Here is a 22,864-nt window from a genome sequence, read left to right as displayed (position 1 = left end):
TTCATACGTTCTAATGACGCTCTTCAACGCTTCAAGAGATTGGAACGCTACGAGATACAATGTGCTCAAGAATAAGTAATCGGTTTCTGTGACAACGTGAGGAACGACAGAGCTCGTGCTTTGCATGTTACTACCGTCCATAATTGTAAGAAAATGTGCTCCGTCGTCATGTCCTGATGTTTTATATGGATTTTAAGAAATAAACAAGCAATTATAACGAACTAAAAACTAGTTATTTGATTGAACGAAACAGAATGAAAATTATTAGAAGATGAGGATGAGAAATTTTTTCAAAAGGGATGAAAAAAAATTTCACTCGTAAAAAAATACAAAGATGGCCGTGCAGTAAATGTTTACCTTCATATACTGTCAAAGTCAGTTCATTAAATGATGGTCTACGGTTGCTTCACCTGAATTATACATATTGCAACCAGTAATTTATCATGATGAATTATTGATATGTTGTGAAAATAGTGTCTCAACAAATCCAAGTATGTACTCTCAACAAGTCCTCAACAAAGCTGTTTCATGTTGATATTATAACCGATTTCTATTGCACTTTTTGCTGTAGAGACTAATGTATTCAAAAACAACATTTTGTATTGTTTCGTGCACACATATCAGCTTAATTTGTAATGATTTGGATTCGCGTAGCTGAAGAGAGACGACTGCGTCAAGTGTGATTCGATAGGTGCATGCTTTGTTGTACCAGAAAGTATTACTTTTCCCTTTATGTATTTTGAGACCTACTGCTGCTGAGGCTGCTGCTACACTCGTTGTTGGTGCATGTGTGATAAAAGAGCCAGATGATCTGCGAAGTCCAGATCGTCCAACTGCATTCTAGCTGTCCACTGTATCCCATGCTTCGCCCCAGATGTTAACGTCTTCATGATCCACTTTCTTTGACACTGCGTAATTGACTAAAATTAATGGAATATCGCAGTAAAAACTATACATATGTATTCTCGCCTGGCTTTTCAGTGATATCTGTAGAAATTAGGTGAGATGGATTGCCTTAAAACAAGTTTGCAAGAACTCTATTAAGATTATGATGAAATGTTGGAGAGAAGCGCAAAACTCGTAGGAAATTTTAGGGAGAAACGCGAAATTTTTCACAATTTTGAGGTTTCATTAATAAATATAAGCCGACTTCCTCGAAGTGTAATAAGATTCTGGAGAAGTGTGTAGATTCTGGTTTCTGAAGTTGATGAAAGATATAATGATGTTTGTTACAAAATCAGTGGATACAATACTTGAAGGATTAGAAATGTAGTGAAAAGTAAGTTAGTATTTTGTATGATTGATTTATTTCTGTATAAGGAATGAAATTACATGATTTTTTAAAATAATCGTATCATATTACCTACCAATTTATAGTAGTAGTATGTTAATTTTCTTGAAAGATTTGTAGGATCAATAGGCTGATTTCATTTAGGTAACTATGAGGGTAAACTCATTTTTAACATAATATTTTCATCAACTTCACGTTACGGTTCTGCCTAATCCACAGCAACTTGGTGTCCCCATAAATGAATTTGTCCAGGAATTAGTTTACGTCGAGCCATAGGAGCTGTTTTGTGATTTTCATATTCGACAAATGCAAATCATTTATTCTTGCTTTTATCAGCTACACTTGGATAAACAATCACATTTTTCACGCCATCATTTACTTTTCACATTTACAACATTAATTCATCTTTTGCTTTCAATTTAGGTATAACACCGATGAATAAATGACAATTATCAATACTGAAACAAACGCTTAATATTTTACCTTTACGAATTTCATAACAATTTAATTCATTTACAGCTCGTTTAGTATCATCACGATTAGTATACATACAAAAATCATGACCACGATTTAACCCACTAAAATCCACCATTAATCGAAACAGATAAATTTTATTTAACTAATTCAAATACAGGAACTAGTTCATCTTCAAACCAATCACGTGGTATTTTACCAATGAATACTTCACAACCATTTGGTGATTTTGGTCCATACCAATTCGGTGATGGACTATAACAACGTTGATCCATTTTTTGTAATAATCGATAAAATGTTCTCTATGTTAATGTGACTAGTGTTGGGGTGATCCAGAAAACGTCTGACGAAAGACAAGCAAGGATCAGGAAAACACTAAGAAGCATTTTATCCAATCAACGTTCACCTGTAGTTTATCTAAAAACACCAGGAAAGTGAAAAGTCACATCAAGAGTTTCTGATTGTCTGATTACAATACTGCTACTATGTTAAGTAGCATTTCAGAATCTTCGAGAAACCCAAGGACATCTGAAAATACTATAAAAACCCTATATTTTCTGTACTAAAACGAACCTTTGGAGTAAAGTGCTTCTCGCATAGTTTGCGTCTTTTCTCTCGTGCTCAGGTCGCTGTGTAGTTCTAGCTTGGGGTTTACGAGGATAGCTTCGTAACCGAATGAAGCGTTCAAATTAACAAGACTTATCAGTGGCGACGGGAAAACTACAATGAATATTTCTTTGAAGCAAATAGAAGCTTCTATGGAGCGTCAAGAAAAGAGGTTTGAATAGTCCCAAATCAGAAACATGGAAGCCCTGATGCAGAATTTGTGCCTGTCCCAGCAAAACCCTTCTGGTGAATCACAAGTATCTCATACTGATTCAATCATTAATGCCATTCATACTACTTATAGTATTTCACATAATATATATATATATATATTCAAGTAATAAATAAAATAATTTTACTTTGTATAGATCCGTATATTGTACGTCAGAAATTTAATGTTAGATTGTGGTGGACCAAAATGTATATTAATTGAAAAAACAGCAATCAAGTTATTATGTCCAAAAGTTAATGTAGCAATAAACAACGCATAAGATAATAACACAAATAAAAGTTTAGGGACGTTACTTAAGTCAGCAGGTTGGAGCGTGTCCTGTTGGTTTTGGTACCAGAATCCACAATTATAGGTAAATAATAATTCCAATGAGACGATATGGCTCCAGTAGTATATCTGAACGTAGAAGGTAATGTGAATGTTACAACAGTCCATAAGTATAGATGATAGTTAATTAATCGTTCCGTTATCATATTCACAAACATGATAGCACGAGAGACGTATGTATGGAAGTGTATTTAATTATGAGCAGTTACCAATGTCATGCTATGTGGGATTCAAAAACGGAAGGAAGAATGTAAGTATTCAAGTTCATATACTTAAACAACAAGTGCAATCGATTAATGATAAATGTACAGATTGTGAGAATTGGCAAAATAAATGCAAAACATATCAAAAACTATCAAAAACAAAATAGGTTTATTACGTCTATCTCCACAGATATGGTTAGACGGATTTAGAAGATAACGTCGTTCGTACAGGAACACATTATTATCGATGAACAGTCTTGCGGTGTTTGAATTAACTAATGATTCTTTTGTACTTGTTGAATCATTCGATTTCAAATTCCCAATACAATACATTCGTTTGTGCTTGTGTCTTACTTCTTAATTCAATTGAGTTATTTCTGGGACTCTTAGTTCGTACTATAATTCTAATAATTCGAAACATTATACTGGCGTCGCGATGGAGCCTGTTAGATATTCATTCAACTTCTGAAGCTTTTCAGGATTATTTTGAAAGGTTCGAAATGTGGGCTATGAACAAGAAAGATGATGAGGATGTTAATAGTGTGGCACATTTCCTCACATTCATCGGAAAAGAAACATACAGCTTATTAAGAACTCTGGCTATGTCGGAAAAGCCTATCTCGCTTCCTTATACAACTCTCAAGGAACTGCTGCTAGACTATGTTAATTATACAAATTTCGAGTGCGGTAAAAGAGGGAGATCTCGTAAAATGATTCATGAGGATATAAAAAATTCTACTACATTACTACGTCATCCCGACCCAGTACATACTCAAGGCTATGCAGATAATTCATTGAGGAGTTGCAATGCATTTCACGAAGATGGGCACAAGTTTGGTCAGTGTTTGTCCTGTGGCATGTTCCACTCTTTGAATTCATGTAAATTTCGTAATTCTAAGTGCTTTAAATGTGGTGATATTGGACATATTCAGTCAGTTTGCAATGCTAATGTTCATCTTACTGCAACTAATATTAAGTCTTGTAATTCTGATTCTACTGAGTCGAGTATTCATGATGATCATTTATCTTTATCAACGATTTCAAAAGACAGTGCAGGGTCATATGGCAGTTCAGAGTTAAATGAAATTCAGAATTCTTGCCATACAACAGTTCCTAATCAACCAACTTATCAGATTTCTCATGTGATTGTACCAAATATGGCTTTTCCTAATGATTCACATATTTCTGATGAAATTTCTTACAAATCTGAGGAAAATATGTTAAGTGAACCTAGTCATGATGAAGAACCTGAGGCAGTCTTGATAGATGCTGATTTTTCTAATGATCCATTACTGTGCAATGGCATTCTTAATAAATTTCATGTAAAAGTGTCAGAAGAATCAAATTCTGATGTCATATCGTATATTACCTATCTTCATAATGCATTTGATCCTTGTGAAAAACTTGTTCAATGCAAAGCACGAGCACTAAATGACCTAGATTTTGCTTACAATTCGGATGACTTCACATCAACTGCTGTTTACCCTTATCACAAAAACAGTTCTAATGTTTACTCTAAACAATGTGAGAAATATGTATTAAATGAAGCCACATTATTCATAACTTGAGGATATAAAGATCCAACATTATTTCGTGAGGGAGGATAGTGTTGAAAAATCTGTGGTTCGAATTCTAGATATTAATGATTTAATTACAAAACCGATATGCTGACTATATACAATTCCAGGTGAGTCTGTTCCGATTTCGTTTGTTAATTCCAATACCAATGAGCACATTCTAGATACTACAAAGGTTTTATCCAATACAATGTCGGACATACTCAGGATGAACTTAACAAGAAGACGTACAACCGATTACAGACACTTATACTCCTATTTAAGCTGTGGCGGATGTGGTGTTTGAATGGACTAATGATATCTTTGTACTTGTTGAATCATTCGATTTCGAATTCCAAATACAATACATTCGTTTGTGCTTGTATCTTAATTTTTGATTCAATTGCGTTATTTCTGGGACTCTTAGTTCGTACTATAATTTTAATAATTCAAATATTATAAGTCTTTACTTGGCTTCAACACATCATGTACTTCTAACGTCCTCCTAAATCTATTCGGGTTAGGGACTGTCACTTGACGATTCAGTCAAGATTACTTAGTTGAATATTGGATATAATCATCTCATCTACTTCAATTCTACTTATCTAATATGCGTTTACTCTCAAGAAATATTCTTTAAAAAAAACACTGAAATAGTAGTGCAAAGCATCTGAATATTTCTGATGACCTCAGTTGTTTGTAGAAATTTCAATGATTATGCTTTCTCTTCATCTATCACCTCATTATATTTAATTATTCAAATAATATGGTGTTCTCTATTGTGTAGTGGGCGTGATATGAATCTTAATTAGGATGAAGAATGTCACTTTCTAATAATATGTTTATGTAGCCTTCATTTATTTCAGTAAAGCTTTTGACAAATTTCCGCACAATCGGCTGTTATATAAGTTAAGAAATGTCGGGATTAGAGGCAATTTATTGATGTGGATAAAAGACTTCTTAGTTGGGCGTCAACAAAGAGTTCGGGTGAACTCAAAGTTATCTAGCTGGGGAACTGTGCTTAGTGGAGTGCCCCAGGGTACAGTTTTGGGGCCAGTGCTATTCCTCTTGTATGTAAATGACCTTCCTCGTCTCTTCTTTGTCTTGAGAAGCTTTTCGGAAAGCTGGTTTTATTCTGTCTATAGAAATGGTCTCCTTGTTCCCGTTTCTGTTTATAATGAAGTATTTGAGAGTGCGTTTAATTACTTTAAAAGGACCTTCATATGGTGGCTTCAGTGGATTTTTCGCAGCGTCTACTCGAACGAAAACAAACTTGCACGTCCAAGATGTTTACCAAGTTGAACTCGATTGTTATGTTCTCGCGGGATATTGCTTTGATGTTCTGCATCGTTTGCACTAAGGCTTACAAAATGGGAAGGATCCCCTGACGTTGTAGATTCACGATTGATCAGTTTTCCTGATAACGTTAAGGTTGAGCCATAAATTAGTTCAGCGGCGGTGCATCAGATGTCTTCATTTATAGTTGAACGAATCCCATGAAGTACGAGCGGTAAAGCATCGCCCCACTTCGAAGTGTCAGCTTGTGCCATCAGTGAGCTTTTCAATTGACGATGGAATCTTTCAACCATCCCATTAGCTGCTGTGTGATAAGCTGTTGATTTGATGTGGTTTGCCCCGACTTTCTCTGTTCAATGAACGCGTTAGAGCACCTCACAATACAGACGCAACCTGGGTTCTGAGTAATGACACCATATCCATCACAAGGCTTACCAGTGGGCATCATTTTAATAGTTATAAAGACCTAGATAAAATCGAATCCATAATCATGTATGTGACCAGTACCTACAGAAAATCCTCTTCATTCATTTGTCTACAAATTAGTAGGACCACGACTTCCTCTTTTATTAACTGAACACACCAACAAATTGGCTTGACATTTAAAACATTGACTTGTTTTTCGCTCATATCTTATGAAACCAGTCTGACGTTTGTCTAAGCTCGATATTCGCAGTGTTTATTCAAAGTTCAGATATTTCGATAAGGCTACCGAATTCGCAAGCTTTTTTAAAGAAATCCACTCGAAATCATATGTTTATTTTGAGTCGGTGACTGCGAATCCTCATATGGGGTGTCACTGAGTGAGGTGCTCTGACTCATTACAGTGCAATGATGACGTTTTATTCTAATGAATGCTGAGTATTCTAATTTATTTACGAGTTGACGTTTATCTGTATTCCTGTCTGTGTAAAACTCAATGCACGACAGTGTTTCCAAACTCGAAAGAATCAATGACAGGAATGGGTGCCGTTGACATATGAAAATCGATTCGTCAAATTACTTGATCAACTGACAGTGATTCCAAAAACGATGACAATACGAATGATGAAAGACTACAGCAAGTGTAATGGAAGTCTTTGTTTCGAAAATCTTATTGACGTAACGAGCAAGCCAGCGTAAATATTTGTGACATGTGTGTGGTGCAACGATAGTGGAAAAACTCAATGAAAGCGTTAGAAGAATGGCGTTTCGAGAGTCAACAATACTACTTGATCATCGTTACAGAGGACAGTTCATCATGATATGAAAAAGACCAACCCAAAACAAACGACTATGACATCATCTGTCGATCATTAACAAAAACAGACATGAAAAGAGGGCTCAAGATTATTATCAGTGGAACTCCATTACGTGTTGGTTTTCATAAAGACACAACCCTGTTGAATATATTCATCACAACATTTCAACGCACTTCAAATTGAACCGAAGCTAGATGCGGAAGATGTGATTAAAACATTTTTTGAAATGTTTGTAGCCAGATGATGTTATCAAGTGAACTCAGACGTTCATTAAATCATAACTGTCTTAGAAGAAACATTCACCACAATTTCAGATCGATTCAATATGTGATATGTATATTTGTCCGGAACTCAAACTCCTTCCGTAGTTCTATCCATTGTTGTATGGCAAACATTTTATTGTAGATAATTAATACATTATCCACAAAATTCTACACGTTCTTATCGTATGGCTCGAGCTCATGACATACATTCTCGCGCTCCACTGATTATCCTCAAATCATTGAGCTGGTATCTTATAGTGGTAATGTCTAACTTCAACCAATCTACGAAATTTTGCGACTATCCTCCATTGTCTTAGGTGAGTAACTGGCCCATACCTGACACACATCAACTACAATGATCACGGCATCCCAATCGAACTCAGAAAATTATCACTTACTTTGATTGGCTCTTCTGAAATAAAACTCGACAATCTACGCAATCCTATACTGACTATTATCATTACATCTGCCGATACCATCATTAGATTTATTATCGTTGTTGCTATTTCTACAAACCCAGGTTCAGGGTTTCCTGTTGACTACCTCCAACCACCATCTAAATCTCAATACATAGTGCCCGCAGTGTCGAGTCACCTAGACTGGTGGCCACATTGCAACATGATCGATAGCATTCGATCTGCACTAATAAGGACTAGACAAGCATGACATTGATCACCACCCAGTGATCAATCAATTGTGATCACTACTGGAACTTCTACTACCATCAAAACTGCCAATATAACATCTGTTATGAACGAAAACTTTGTTAGAGCAAAACATTACATCATTTGTAAACAATACACTAAATACACAATTTGCCCATCTTCCTTAAGTTGTCACTCAGAAAACTCATCGTTATTTCATTTTTGTTTTCGTATTTCAGTTCCTTACCGTTTCATCTTTCATTCTACTGATTATCCTATTTTGTCTGCATGAGGTCTACGTTTAATTCGTAAAACCTACCACAAAACGCAAGAAGAACAATGGATTTCCGTTGAGGGATCGGAATGTTTATATCAATTAGACTCATATGTTGGATAAATATTCGCTCAATATTGTTAGGCAGTAAACGATGTATAGCCTAATAGTCTTTGTTGTACATAATTGAAAAGGTGGAGAAAAATGTTATAACCACTTACATATGACGTATTAGATAATTTTATGTTCAACCATGGAATAGATTGATTTCTTGTGTTCAGTCTAGTCTATCAGTCACATTTGGGTTATGCTGAACGTGTAATGTGACAGTGACATGTGGTTTGTTCAGTTAAGTTACACAGTGTGTGGAATTATGATCTAATTTGTATTGGTACCATTACAATAATAGACCGAATCCTAAAATTGTGGATATGTCATGATGTGACTGCCTAATCTATATGATCTTACATGGAAGTCACATCATTGTCTACTCTGACCGGCCGTATAGTAACAATGCACGAGATAACGTTTGGCGCTTGTATAGAACACATTTAGGCTAAATATAGAATAATATAATTACTATGATTAAAGACAAGTTATACAGAATAACCACTTCTGGAAGGATGAGCCATACCGTGTGATTGAATGAATATATATATAAGCATTTATTTCTTATATTAATGTTAAGTTCTTTTTTGTTAGTATTTTACACATGACATTCAGATAACAGAACGTTTTTTCTCATATTTGATATTCTATGAAATCGATTACACTTGTGGTGGACGAAAAAATAGATTAATTCAAAAATGGCAATAAAGTTATCACGTCCAAATGTTAATGTTATAATCCAATAGCAAGTCGTCATAACATAAAAGCATTCCTATAAACTGAATACTTCTCGATGATAAGATGGGTAAGATCTAATGTAGGAGAGCCTATTTTCGTTTAGTAAATCTCTAGTAACAATTTTAACACTGGTTTCGGTACTAAATAATTCCCGGTGTACTTTCATCTTATTCAATTCAGGATTCTTATTCTATCAAGTGCTTCTAAAAGGTGTCGTGCATGGACTGGAATTCGTCTAAAAGTGATCGGTCACAATGAACCGCAAAGATTTGTTTACACGTGGTTTGACAAAACTTCACATAATTATTAAATTCTGCAATTAGTCATTTCTTTTATGCCTATTCCTTAAATTCACATTTATTAATGACAGTCTTTGTTGTTCACGCCTTAAATTGAAAGCGAAAAAGATTTTAATATATAATTTTGATAACTGGTTGGATAAGATAAGATAAACTTCATCACAGATCAACAGAATTAGAAGTGTATTTGACAATTAGAGAACACTAATGATTGATAAGAACTGTGCATTATTCCATAAACAAGTATATCAGCCACCTATATGTTGATACCACTCAGTTCTCTAATATTCTGAGCAAATACGCAGTGAGTGCTTGTGTGTGATGATCACAAATAACGGAATTCGGAATACTGACTAGTAACACTTTTGTGGTTACATATAGTCCAATACTAAATCAAGGAGGGCATATTGAGCAAATCTAGATGTAATGTATTTGGATTTCAAATTAGGCGAAGAATATTAACTTACAAAATAAATCATCAATTGCGAGAAAGCTCCATGCACCTCAGAGAATCAGTGATCGCAAGTGTGTAGTGTTTACCGAGAAATGGACCACAATAATCTGAATGAATTCATTCTCAAACGTCAGATGACACTGGCTATCGAGTCAATTTTGAAAGATGGCTTTTCAACCTATGATATCTTTCACAATTTTTCACTGTGCAATATGTATGAATGTATATCTGGCCATCAAAACGTGAGCCTTACCTGAAATATCTGCTATGGTCATCGTCAAAAACGGAACCAAACCTTGTAATTTTGGTCCCATTAATTCGGCTGTTACCAATGATGCTTTATCGTTATCTACCAATTTGAACGATAATGCTCATATTCAAAAGCGTTTATATGTTACCCCATGGTTCATTGCATGTATTTATTATGGACACAGGCAGTATAGAGAACATTGTTTCATTCAAGAACGTGAAATTGTTAGATCCTAACGTTGTGGTGCGACCCACTAAAGTCTCAATATTGGGGATTACTGTACATAGACTGTCCACACGAGGATGCTGTGAACTGCTAATAAGAAAAGATATGGTCTTCGAGATGCAGTACATAAGTGATTGAACGATTTGTTTGTAAAAACCAGTGTGTATCTAAACTTAGACGCTAAGTAGATGACGCGACGATGTTTGCAGTGAACGGCATTGAGTTCAAGTACGGGAGTGAACATCAACTGTGTGATGCAGGCACATCCAGCTGACGAGTCTCAAATATGACAATGGGACGCGTGTTTTGCATTCCACTGCTAGCCATCATCCATCTCCGTTTACATTACACGCAACGTAATGGTATGATTGAGGTCACTCCCACAGGATGAACATATACTATGAAACGACTGATCAACTGCAGTCCTAAACATCAACGGGAAGAATCAACCAAACAATACAAATGAATATTCGCAATATCCTTTCTCATAATTACGTGTGAGTGAGAATAATTATTAAATAGTGTATAATGAAGTGATCATCAACTAGTAGAAACACCGTAGTGTTTGTTTTTCAAATCTGTCATCTTATCAATGCTACGGTCGGACTGTTACTACTTTATTCAATCCACACTGTTCTTCAGTCTTACGTGAGTATACGCTCAACTAGTATGGTATTTTGACTGATCAGTTTATAACAATGACCGTTGTAAATTTCAAATAATATTTTCCCATGGTGAGACTACATGAAAATGAACATTCACAACGGATTCATTATTCATCAGTATGGGGGTTGTGGAGATTGTTAAGTTTTTGGTTGAGATCATGAGTCAATTGATGTTAGACCACCGTTGGAAACCTGGAAGCACTGGACGGCCGTTTCGTCCTACTATGGGACTCCTCAGCAGTGCGCATCCACGATCCCGCACCCCGCGGGACTCGAACCCAGGACCTACTGGCTTCGCGCCTGAGCACTTAACCATTAGACCACTGAGCCGGCATCCAATGGTGTTAGTGTCTAACATCAACCAATCCACGAAATTGCGCGACCAACTTCCATTGTACTGAGGTAGATACCTGTCTCTACCCGACACGGATTAGCTCCACTGGTCACGACTTCTCACTAGAACTCCGAGAATTCCCTCACGAAGCTAGTCACTAGTGAGCACAATTATCACAAAATCACATATACAGAATACTGCTAATTTCTAAACTAAATGCTGTAAAACTCTTATAATATAATTCAGCTTTTATTAAATGAAAAAAATTCACGTAAATATTAAAAACGATTTCAGATATTTAATCAACAGAATTACTTCAGCCGATACGTTAACAAACATAAAATTGTATAAAACTTGTTCAAATAATTGAAACGGTTAACAGAATGTAAAGTTTCCGGATGACATACAGAATAAAACAACTCGGTCAAAATAATAAAAACAAACTATAAGACGTTTCTGTAAATCATGGATTACTCTTCTTTCTCTTATACATCCAAATAACACATCCGATGCATATGACACAGAAAACGACGATTACTGGTATCACGATATACAAGTAACGAGGTGTGTTATTATGTTTACTGTGTCCATTTATTTCTGAAGTGGTGCTCTGAAAGAGAAACGAAACAGTAGCATTAATACTAAATATCAAATATTCACCGAATAAGGTTCAGTATTTGCGGTATTTTTCCGAAATTTTTCTTCAGTGTGAATTTCAGTGATTCCTTTGTTCTGCGCTTTAACAACTAGAGTCTATAAACTTTAACTAATTATCCAAACATAATATACAATTTCCAACGGAATACGCTTCATCACTCAAACCGATTTCATTGGTGATGCATGGCAATTCACATAGATATACGGTTACATACTGGATTTCTGAAGTCACTACAAGCTCAGTGAGCTCAAAAATTAATATGACTCCATGCATTTGTGTTAAACAACGTTTCTGTTCATCGTTTGTTGTTACCATGAAATCAAAACGTATTCGTTGTAATAAAATTTTCTTCCGAGTAATCGGATGTACAATGTGGAACATAGCAATGTTGTAAACAATCTATGAATCTTAACAATTACTTACTTTAACATCATTATCATCGCTGTTAATGCACATATTAGTTTTTTCATGCCAGATACATTTCACACTTGATGTTCTCGCATTTTGGCATTTTTCAAAGGAATTGTATATTGAACAACTTACTGTGAAAAAATTAGGAAGATGGCATTTCAAGTTATCAAACAAAAGATACGTGAATAACAAAATGTGTAACTGATATCAGTTTTATCATCAATCGATATCGTATATATTGAATGAAAAACTAACGAACACCTCCTCGATAATACACAATCTACCAACAGACGATAAACGTTTTCGAGGATTAAATCATCTCATCCATCGTTTTGTGGAGTGATTTCTATGTAAATTTCATGGAAGTGAAGACTTCTGTAGCAGTTCAAGTTGAGTCCTTAATCATGTTGAATATCCAACAGCACATCAACGTGTAATTATTAATAGCAAGGGAAGCGTCAACAGAGAAACAATACTGGATATCGTTAAATGGCTAAATAAAATTATACTTGGAATTTATAATATGATGAAACAGAAGTGATATATTCAAGTGCGGAAATATTCGATGCTGATTAGATAAGGTTTAACATACTCTTAATAAGTTTAAATCTCACTGACGTGTCACTTGTCATCCATTCTCCAGGAGTTATTATTTCAGGTATTCTCATATCTGAAATACATTTTAAAAAAACACTTAAAATTTTGATTTCTCGTTAATTAAATAACAATTCGTTTCATCATTTCATGTACCGTAAAATTAAGACTTAAAAATTTCTGATTAAGGATATAGTGTTTTTCATACAAAATCCTCACAAAACATGCTCTACATCATTACTGATATGGAAAGCGGCCAGTGTTTAACTAGTAAATGAAAAATGATAATATTGAATTTCTGATTCATTTTAAAACATTATCAGTGCAACATCTTCAAGAAACATATTCAACTCGGTACAATTCTTTCGACATTTCAAATTACACATAGTCAACATTGAGATTTACTGTTAAAGACTAAGTAACATATTTCAACCGATCAATGTATACGTTTTGACCAAATATTTAGTGCATTGTCTCACATTTAATGCCAAAACACTGTATCCCACCGGATCACTTTCACTAAACGCTTATCTTGAAACTCAGCTTAATCTTAAGACAACACATGATCACTTCAGTATGGCATGAAGATTGAGCATTGTATAAAACAACTATCAGTTACAAGTATCACTCTTTTGTTTCTGTTTGAGTAGTGATATGACTGAGGACTACAAGTGGGACTGTTTGTTCTGTGAGTGAATGAGTGAGTGAGTGAGTAAGCAAGTGAATAAATGAGTGGATATATGGTCTGTCAAATATTGTCGTTCATATATCCCTGTCTGGATCAGTCCGTCGTTAAATGTATGTGTAAGCATTCTCCAATAGCTATCCACAGTTTTACTGTAATGATATTCACACATCATGGTTCTATCACTCGGAATATTAGCTTAAGAAAACGTCAGAAAATGTGGATCACAAAACTCATTGTCTGTGTAATTTATCACAAATGACTGGAACAGAACCATTACAATTTCATCACAACAACTCAAATCTAATTTTCTACAGTGATAAGGATGACCGTTGTTGAATTAAAAACACATGTACTTTGATTTCAATACAGTGTTCCATTGTTCCAAAGACATTAGACATTTTCATTATTGGGTTTCACTAAGATTCTTTATTGGGTGTAACTACAAAAATTCCATTCAAGAATTGTAAACATATAATTGACGTTGAATATCCAGTATACAGTGATTTTACGAAAAGTATTTCGACTTTATCCCTCACGATTATTATCGACACTTTAATTGCACTTCGATCGATTTGTCTTACATTCAAATCAACTAATCATTGTAGACTGTAATACAGTTATATATGATCACTGTGAGCGAAAACAGCAGGTTACTATGTTAACATGCAGATAACCGTGTACGAATGGAATGTGATATTACGTTAACAGAAAACTGTTGACGGGGTTACTCTACATCAAAATACCAGCAATAATTATTACCTCTCAACCTTTTTCCACACTGAATTACACCTACAATCTTAGAGCTCAGTGGACTTTGCTTGAGTCCCGTGGGGATCTGAAAAGAAATATTGGAAGTATCAAACACTGGCATTCAAAAATATACACACTGTGAAACGATCAACAGTTTAAACACTAAATCCCTCAGAATATTCTGCAATGTACTTTCCGAACAGCTTATCTCCAGAAGACAAAATAAATCTTGTCATAATATGACTGTTTCCGTGCTGTACTCTACAGTACACTGTTTATTCCTATCTGTCGTGGAGACATCGTCGTTTCTTTTGATGACTCTCCACTCCTAATTACTCACTGTTTTTTGCAAGTAGTACATTAAAGTGTGTGTCAATAAATGATTAATAATAGTCTGTTTGCACATTAAAAAAGTTGGTCTCTTTCTGTCGTATTCAATGTATCTTGATACATTTGACATTATTGATACGCAAGAAAGAGTGGGTTAATCTATAGTACTTGAAACAAAATTTTATTTCAATTCAATTGTACAACTTACGTTCTCATAATAGAAGGATATCTTCCCATTGGAATATATCAGAGTAGTTACCTTGGCTATAATACCTGCAAACAAAAGACTATTGATATTTAGAATTCTTAGGGAATGATGATGAGCTTTTTACTGTTAGGTCTGACACTGTGTATGCTCACTTACAAAAAATATCCAATTTAAGCAAACATGTTATCTCAAACGTGTTATCTCAAATGTTTTCCTTCGTTGAATTCGTTATGAAGAATATCAAGTGGACCTCATGCAAATCATACGAACACAATTTATTCAAAATGAATGTCAGCTGTTTAGTCTTCGTAACCCGAAAGGTATACAATCATGCACAATATTTTCTATCATTACTGCCAAATCAATCCACCCTAAGAACACATGACTTGTGTTGTGGAGTGTTTGTTCACAAACGTAACTTGAGAATTTAATTGCTCATTAAACACGTTGGTAAATCGATCAATCGATTGACTCCGACCATGGCGTTTACAAACAACACAGATTTATTTGTTGAAGATGTGGAGTGAATAGTTTCAGGCATACTGTCCTAAGGATTTACCGATTTTATCGGGTAATATTTAGGAATGACTATGTGATGAGTGACTATGACGATGGATGTGGTGCGTGCAGAAAATGGCTTTGGGACGAACATATAACACAATTTATTTGTTACAAAAAACAGACTTCACATCAAGTTCCATTGAAGCCAGTCAACGATGATGAATCTGTGCATTAGTGTTTCCGCATGTGAGATGGCATTGTAACTTCATTCATCCATTTATTACTCGTCAAGTCTAGTCTCTTTCAGTCTATGTTAACTGTTCTTCGAGTCCTAATCATTGTGATTAATTGATCAATGGATTCCACGTACAAGTCCACCCTCATTTTGCAAAAGCGTTATGTATTCCTACTTCTGTCAGTCATTGGGAAAAATTGAATTACACAAACTGAACAGGCAGGTGTGAGCAAACACGATGAGTAGTTTTAAGTGTTAAGATTTCATATGATATCAAATGACCATTCAATGTTCGCTTACTTGTACCGTCAACCAATATCTCATAATACCATTTGACAGCAATGAAATCATCTGAAAAAAACGAAAATCGAAAAGATATTTGTATATCTGCATAATAAATATCTACCTCTTTTAATAAATATACATTCTAACACAAAATGTATTGGCAGACGAGTTATCACCTTCCTTCCTTCCGAGATTTAAGTGAACTGGTACATTTAAATGAACAATCATCATTCGTTGATTGATTGTGTAAGGAAGGGCGTGGGTTTTAATGTCATTATTTTATAAACAGGATAATCTAAAAAGTGTTAAACATCCAATGGTCCACAGATAGCGACTAAGAGATATTTAACTTTCATGAATCAACTAAGTGTCAGAAAAGAGTTGGAAGATGTCAAGTATAATTTGACAGTTGATAAAGTTGATGACTCAAACTGACCTGTTGAACAACATTGCTCAGTGTTGCACATGCGATCAATTTGATTCATTTAATCTAGAAAGAGGTATCGCGTCGGTGAGACATCTTTCGCATTGTTGTTTAAATAGACTGGATATCAGCTCATTTTCACTCAGCAACCACATCGCTTGGTTTATAATTTCTATTGAATCGATTTGTGTTTATTTTTTAGTGAATCCCTGTGTTTATTTGATATTTTAACTTGACAGTAATGAATACGTGCTGTGAACACATGTTCTGGTACCAAATCACAGAAACAATATAATCACTGTGAAATGGTCAGCTTTCGTGTAATAATCAAGCTAAATACCGAACCATTTATGCACAACAAGTGTGTGAACAAACAAAAGAAAACATTATGGGATAATAGAAAAACTCACTGTTATCTACCATCTCATATTCAGGATAAAAATTGCCTAAAACAGTATTACTTATCGTTCCGATGTATTCTTCTCCGAATATTTTTATTTTGCCTATATTTAATGAAAACATACAATTTGATTGAAATTCTATAGTGGATGAATGAAATATTTTGAAATGAACTGGAGACAAAAATGAATTTCATGAACTGTAATTAGTTTACTATCAGACATGGAACGTTTGATAAGTTCAACAAGAAGAAAAAGAATCTATCAAAAGTTTTGAATGTCAGAAAAAGTATAAAACTGTTTCATTGAAGAAATTATAGCAAACTTGATTCATGGAATGAATTGTGATTAACAAAACTCAATAACAATTTTAAGTGAAAGAAAAAAAATTATCTTACCATCACGAAAAATCTTAAGTCTAGTGACGTTATTACCGTAATATTTAAACGAAAATTTCGGTGTAACATTCTTAAAAGATGCAAACATAAGAATTAGTAGTTCCATTACAAAATGTAGTCAACTCACCTGAGTGGTACTAAAGTTTTTAAAACCGTCACTAACAACTGGATACGTCTGATTGTGACGTATTGTTCGTGAGTAATAATAATGATGAGACTGTGTATGTGCATTAGAATCTGACTGTATACTTACATATTTATATGAACCGTTTTCCGAAATCACATTTTCATGAGTCGCTAATCCAGGGTTTTTGCAGATATCCTGACGGTCGAAGAATTTGGAACGCACGATGACGACCAAATAAACCGGTATCAACAGAACAGATAGAGAAGTATATCTAAAATGGTTGATATGAACAAAACAATGTTATCTCGTTGAATCAGACCGAAATTCATATAGAACATACAATAACTTCGTGTGTTCAGTCAACACTCACCTCATCTTTCCGTTCAAAATAGTATAACAATCTTACCAGAACTTGTTAGGTTTATATAGATTTTTCAGGTGTATGTTTATTTGTTTCTGATTCTATGATTCAAAGTGACCATTGCGAAGATCTAATTTCATAAAATCATTTTTTCATTGTTAACCAATCATTTTGGTAGATGAACCCATTGTTATCCAATATCTTTGTAGCTATCGAGGACATAGACAGATATTTATCCACCACTGGTTAAAATTCCTGACCTCCGTTGATCAAAACGTTTTTGGATATGATTGGCAATACTTTAAAATAAGTGATTGGTTTATTTGTAGTTCAAAATATATGCTCATGTGTTCACGAACAAACACTTTGTTGCATGTAATAATCTGTTAATTGGCTGTCAATGGCGCATTAATTTGACTTGATTGGTTAAAATCAAAGTGGCACAAACTATTTCCATGGGATGTCAAAAACAACACTTTTACATTCGAACTTTATTTCGATTGAGAATATGAATGGAACACTGTTAGACTATTACTGAAAACCTGGAAGCACTGAACGACTGTTTCGTCCTAGTGTGAGACTTCTCGGCAGTGCGCATTCACGATCCCGCACGCGGGATTCAAACACAGGATCTTTGGTCTAGCGCGCCAATGCTTAACCTCTAGACCACCTAGTTGGCACTCAACAGTATCGGTCTCTAATTTCAACAAACTCACGAGGATATGCAACCACCCACCGTTGTCTGAGGTAGATACCTGTCTCTGCCTGAACGGAATAGCTCGACTGGTCACGTTTGCTCACAAGAACTCCGAGAATTCCCAGAAGAAGCTAGTTAACAGTGAGCATATGGTAACCATCAGGGTAGGGTAGTGGGGATTGTTAAGTTTTTCAAAGATATCAGAATCGATGTATGTTAGACAATGGTCCAGTGCTCTCCGTTTCCAATGATAGGCTAATATTCATCGACTCATGATTTCAATCAAAAGCTTAACAAAACGGTAGCGCGAATATGGTTGCATATGGTGATGATTCTAAGAGAAAACGATCACTAGACTAATTCGGAATTAGATAGTAAATGGTTACAGTGTTTATCCGTAGCTGAAGCAAGACTAACTATGAATTGACTGTCAAAATATTTGTTTGCAATTTACATACTTTTCACAAAAGCAGTAATATTTTGTAAAATGAGAATTCCATTCATCTCTATTCTGTGTGAGTAGATGACTGTCAGTCACATAAACATATTATTAGAAAGTGATATTCTTCATCCTAATTAAGATTCATATCACGCCCACTACACAATAGAGAACACCATATTATTTGAATAATTAAATATAATGAGGTGATAGATGAAGAGAAAGTATAATCATTGAAATTTCTACAAACAACTGAGGTTAACAGACAGATATTTGCAAAAAACTCTCAGATAATCTACACTATTGTTACTATCTTTCAAAAAATATTTCTTATGCGAAATCGTATATTAGACTAGTAGAATTCAGGTAGACATGATGATTATATGTAATATTCAACCACATCATCCTGACTGAATCGTCAAGTTACAGTCTGAACGATCCAAACAGATTTAGGAGCACGTAAGAAGCATGTGTATGTTTAGGCCAAACAAAGAACGTTTTCCGAAAGTAATACGTTCCTATGGTTCAGTACTATCTTCCAAATCAATTCAACCAGATTTTCTAGTTGCCAAACACATTGTGGTCTCAAATGAAGTACAGAAGTGAAACATGATTGTCCGCTTGATCAAAATAGAGAAGACGAAATACAAACAATTAAACCAACAAAAATTGATGATGAGGAGTTACATACAAGATCAAAACAGCCATCCCGTACTCCCATGATTCTAGCTGTGATCTGACTAAAATCACTTTGTGATCTAAAGCTATGAAGATGCCATTATCTTCCCAAAACACTCGTGGTGGAATAACTTCGGGATAATATCTTAACTGCATATTGTATGCTACATATCCCCTAATTTCTTTAGTGTTCTCATTTGCCTTATACCGTTCTCAGTCTGCACATTCAACTTTCTCAATCCGCATAACTTTCTTAACACAATTACTTTGATGACACCCCGTCTTATTGCACATTATCTTCACATTGCGTTTTCTTTATTATTAACTATATTACAATTAATATCATTTGGATTGGCACTCGAATAATAATAATAATACTAGCAATTTTTATTTTTAGTACTGTTATCTCAATTATTATTAACTCCACTAACCAAATTATATTCTCCTAACATTCATTTTTTGCGTATCATTCGTTTGATTATTACATTGATTACAACTAGGCACCTCACACCGAATCGAAAACGCAAACGCGCGCTATTTAAAAAGGACAGTGGTATTTTTCCTCACTGAGTAAATTTCATTTTTTTGATCGTTTATTACGTATGAAGACTACTGTTTTCACTTTAATTGAATTCATTTCAGTTAAAGTATTCGACTAGAGTACCGTTTTTACAGCTCGCTCAATTAGTTTAGTCGTTGGTACTCTTGAGTACCTCATTTTCAACTGTATCTGTTAGCACTTTTGGACCTAACAATCTACAGTTCTTCACTTTTTGATCACTGATTATTATTATTTGTTTCTGAGCATCATCGCATCTCGTTCCTCTTTGAAAAGGACTCCTTTTAAATGACCGGACAGTGTAAAAAAAGCCGTTGCCAACGTCCATGTTGTCGTTATCCCGTTGAAAGCGGCATGCAATGCGACGAGTGCAAAGGCTGGTACCACGAAGTTTGTACTAACATAACGCCTGTGGCTTTCAAACGGTTCAGTAAGAAGGGTTACGTATGACTTTGTCAACAGTGCTATTCGGATGCAAACAGCCTGTTAACCGAGGCCATCTCACTGGTTGATGCTGCAAAGAAGTGTTTTAGCAAGCGTAGTCGGAACACGTCAAACAACACTCGATCTGTCGACGCGCAAATCGACATGAAGCAAACTAAGGTTAGTTCGATAATACATGACTCACGCCAGTCAAAGAAGGAAAAGCAGTCTCCAAAGGGGCCTGCCTTAAACAAAACCTCAAGGTAAGTAGGCTCTTCTGTTCCCCGTCTCCCAGATGGGGTCCTACAAGAAACGCCTAGAAGCCGCAATCGCAAGGCTCGATCAGTTTCAAGCGGTAAACATAACCTGACCTCTCAGGTCGTCGACAACCCCTCAGAATCCAACACTAGGTTTGACGCAACTGTTGTTGCTTCTCCCAGCACCGTTGACGAATGGGTACTGGTTGTAAGGAACAAAAGAAGTAGCGATATAAAACGTAATCCTAACCCCGCGAAAGTAGTCGTAAAATCGAAAGCTGATCATAGCAACAGACCAGCTATTTTTCATAGAATCAAGGAGAGCGAGAACTCTGAACCTAAAGCTCGTTTTGAGCATGACATTGTGCTGATTAAGCAGCTGCTTGGTCAACTCATGCCTCAAAATATCACCGGGATCACCTTGCTAAAGGTGTACAGACTAGGGAGTCTAGCGGACTTGAAACCAAATCATTCCAGACTGCTTAAAGTAGTATTCAACTCTTCGAACGAACGTGACCTATTTTTGCAGAATGGACACAAATTAAAGGGTTCAGGAGTCTTTGTCCGAAAGGACTTACCGTTGGCAGACCGTGTTGAAAGACGGAAAGCCGAAAGAGAACTACAACCTAGTTTATCCGCTGGCGAAAATGACCTAAAAATTGTAAATTTTGGGGTTGTAAGGCTTCGACAGAGGATGATGCCGAAGCCACTCTGGGTGAAGCACGAAGGCACTTAAACAGGCTTCGGATCTGTTACACTAATGCCCGAAGCTTACTTAATAAGCGATCGGAACTAGGTGTACAGATTGACTCTACAAAGCCAGACATAATCGCAGTAACAGAAACCTGACTGACACAGGCTATAGATAGTATGGAACTTGATTTCGAGGGTTTTACGTTAGTAAGGACCGACAGAATACAAAAGCGTAAGGGAGGGGGAGTAGCTCTATTCATTAGGATGCTATCCCATTTGCCATTATCGACAGTGTGTCGCATGAGAGTGTGACGCGTGAATTAGTTAGTTGCCGCTTGAAATGCAAGGGACAAGAGCTGCTGATTAGTTTGGTCTATCTCAGTCCAAGCTGTGAGGTAAATGAAGTCCTATTAAGCAGTCTCAATACTTGGTCACAAAGTGGTCGATGTCTCATTCTAGAGAACTTTAATGCACCTATGGTAGACTGGGAAAATCTGCGAACTGAATCGTCAGAAAATTCCTCCCGGCAGGAACTAGATGATGCGGTTATCACATGTGCCCTAGTGCAATATGCGCAAGAAGCGACAAGGTACTAGATCTTATACTGACTTATTATGAGGATGACGTTGCGAACCTCCATTATATGCCACCCCTAGGTAAAATTGATCACGCAGTTTTAACTTTCGACTTCCATATAACTGTCAGTCACGAGCACGCGTCAGTCCGATCCAAACCTAACGTCTGGAAAGCAAACATACCAGATATCATGTACTCAGCATCGTTAGTAGATTGGACAATAAACCCAGAGTCATCAACTGAAACGGCTTGGGAAGCATTTCGAAATTCATACTTAAAAGTAACCACACCCCACATCGCTTGAACTATACTAAGGGGGCCGAGAAACTCCTCACCATGGTTCAGTAGGAAGGTTTGCATTCTTCTCCGTAAGAGAATGAAAATGTGGGATGGATTTAGGTTACTGGGGACCGATGAGACAAAATCTCAGTATCGAAAAGCTCAGAATACCTGTGCCTCAACCCTCCGTAAGCGTACAAAGTTGTACGGAGAAAAAATCGTTAAGGAATCCATAGAATGTCCTAAACGCCTGTATTCCTATATAAATCAAAGGACACAGTACTGCCACATCACTAGTGGAGGACGACTTTGGTAAGGCTCAAGTGTTCTCGAACTACTTTAGTAATGTATATACCAAAGAAGCGCCCTTCCCGTCAGCGTATACAGATCATCTCACACATACACTGGATAGCGT

At 35.7% G+C, this 22,864-nt stretch overlaps 1 protein-coding gene across 1 annotated transcript; it reads right to left on the bottom strand.

Annotated features, from left to right (window-relative positions):
* Positions 1–1,679: 1,679 nt before the first annotated feature.
* Positions 1,680–19,956, bottom strand: A1CF_4 (APOB1 complementation factor; the record flags this gene model as incomplete). Its single annotated transcript, XM_051219067.1, has 12 exons — positions 1,680–1,910; positions 12,028–12,090; positions 12,562–12,680; positions 13,142–13,219; positions 14,591–14,666; positions 15,120–15,184; positions 16,156–16,206; positions 16,975–17,067; positions 17,361–17,430; positions 17,488–17,577; positions 17,614–17,657; positions 19,929–19,956. The coding sequence occupies 12 exons, from the start codon at positions 19,954–19,956 to the stop codon at positions 1,680–1,682; spliced, it is 1,008 nt and encodes a 335-aa protein (XP_051069890.1).
* Between the last annotated feature and the right edge of the window lie 2,908 nt (positions 19,957–22,864).

This window comes from Schistosoma haematobium, chromosome 3, assembly GCF_000699445.3.
Source record: "Schistosoma haematobium chromosome 3, whole genome shotgun sequence".
NCBI classification, from domain to species: Eukaryota; Metazoa; Platyhelminthes; class Trematoda; order Strigeidida; family Schistosomatidae; genus Schistosoma; species Schistosoma haematobium.
This window is presented reverse-complemented; position numbering and strand designations above follow the sequence as displayed.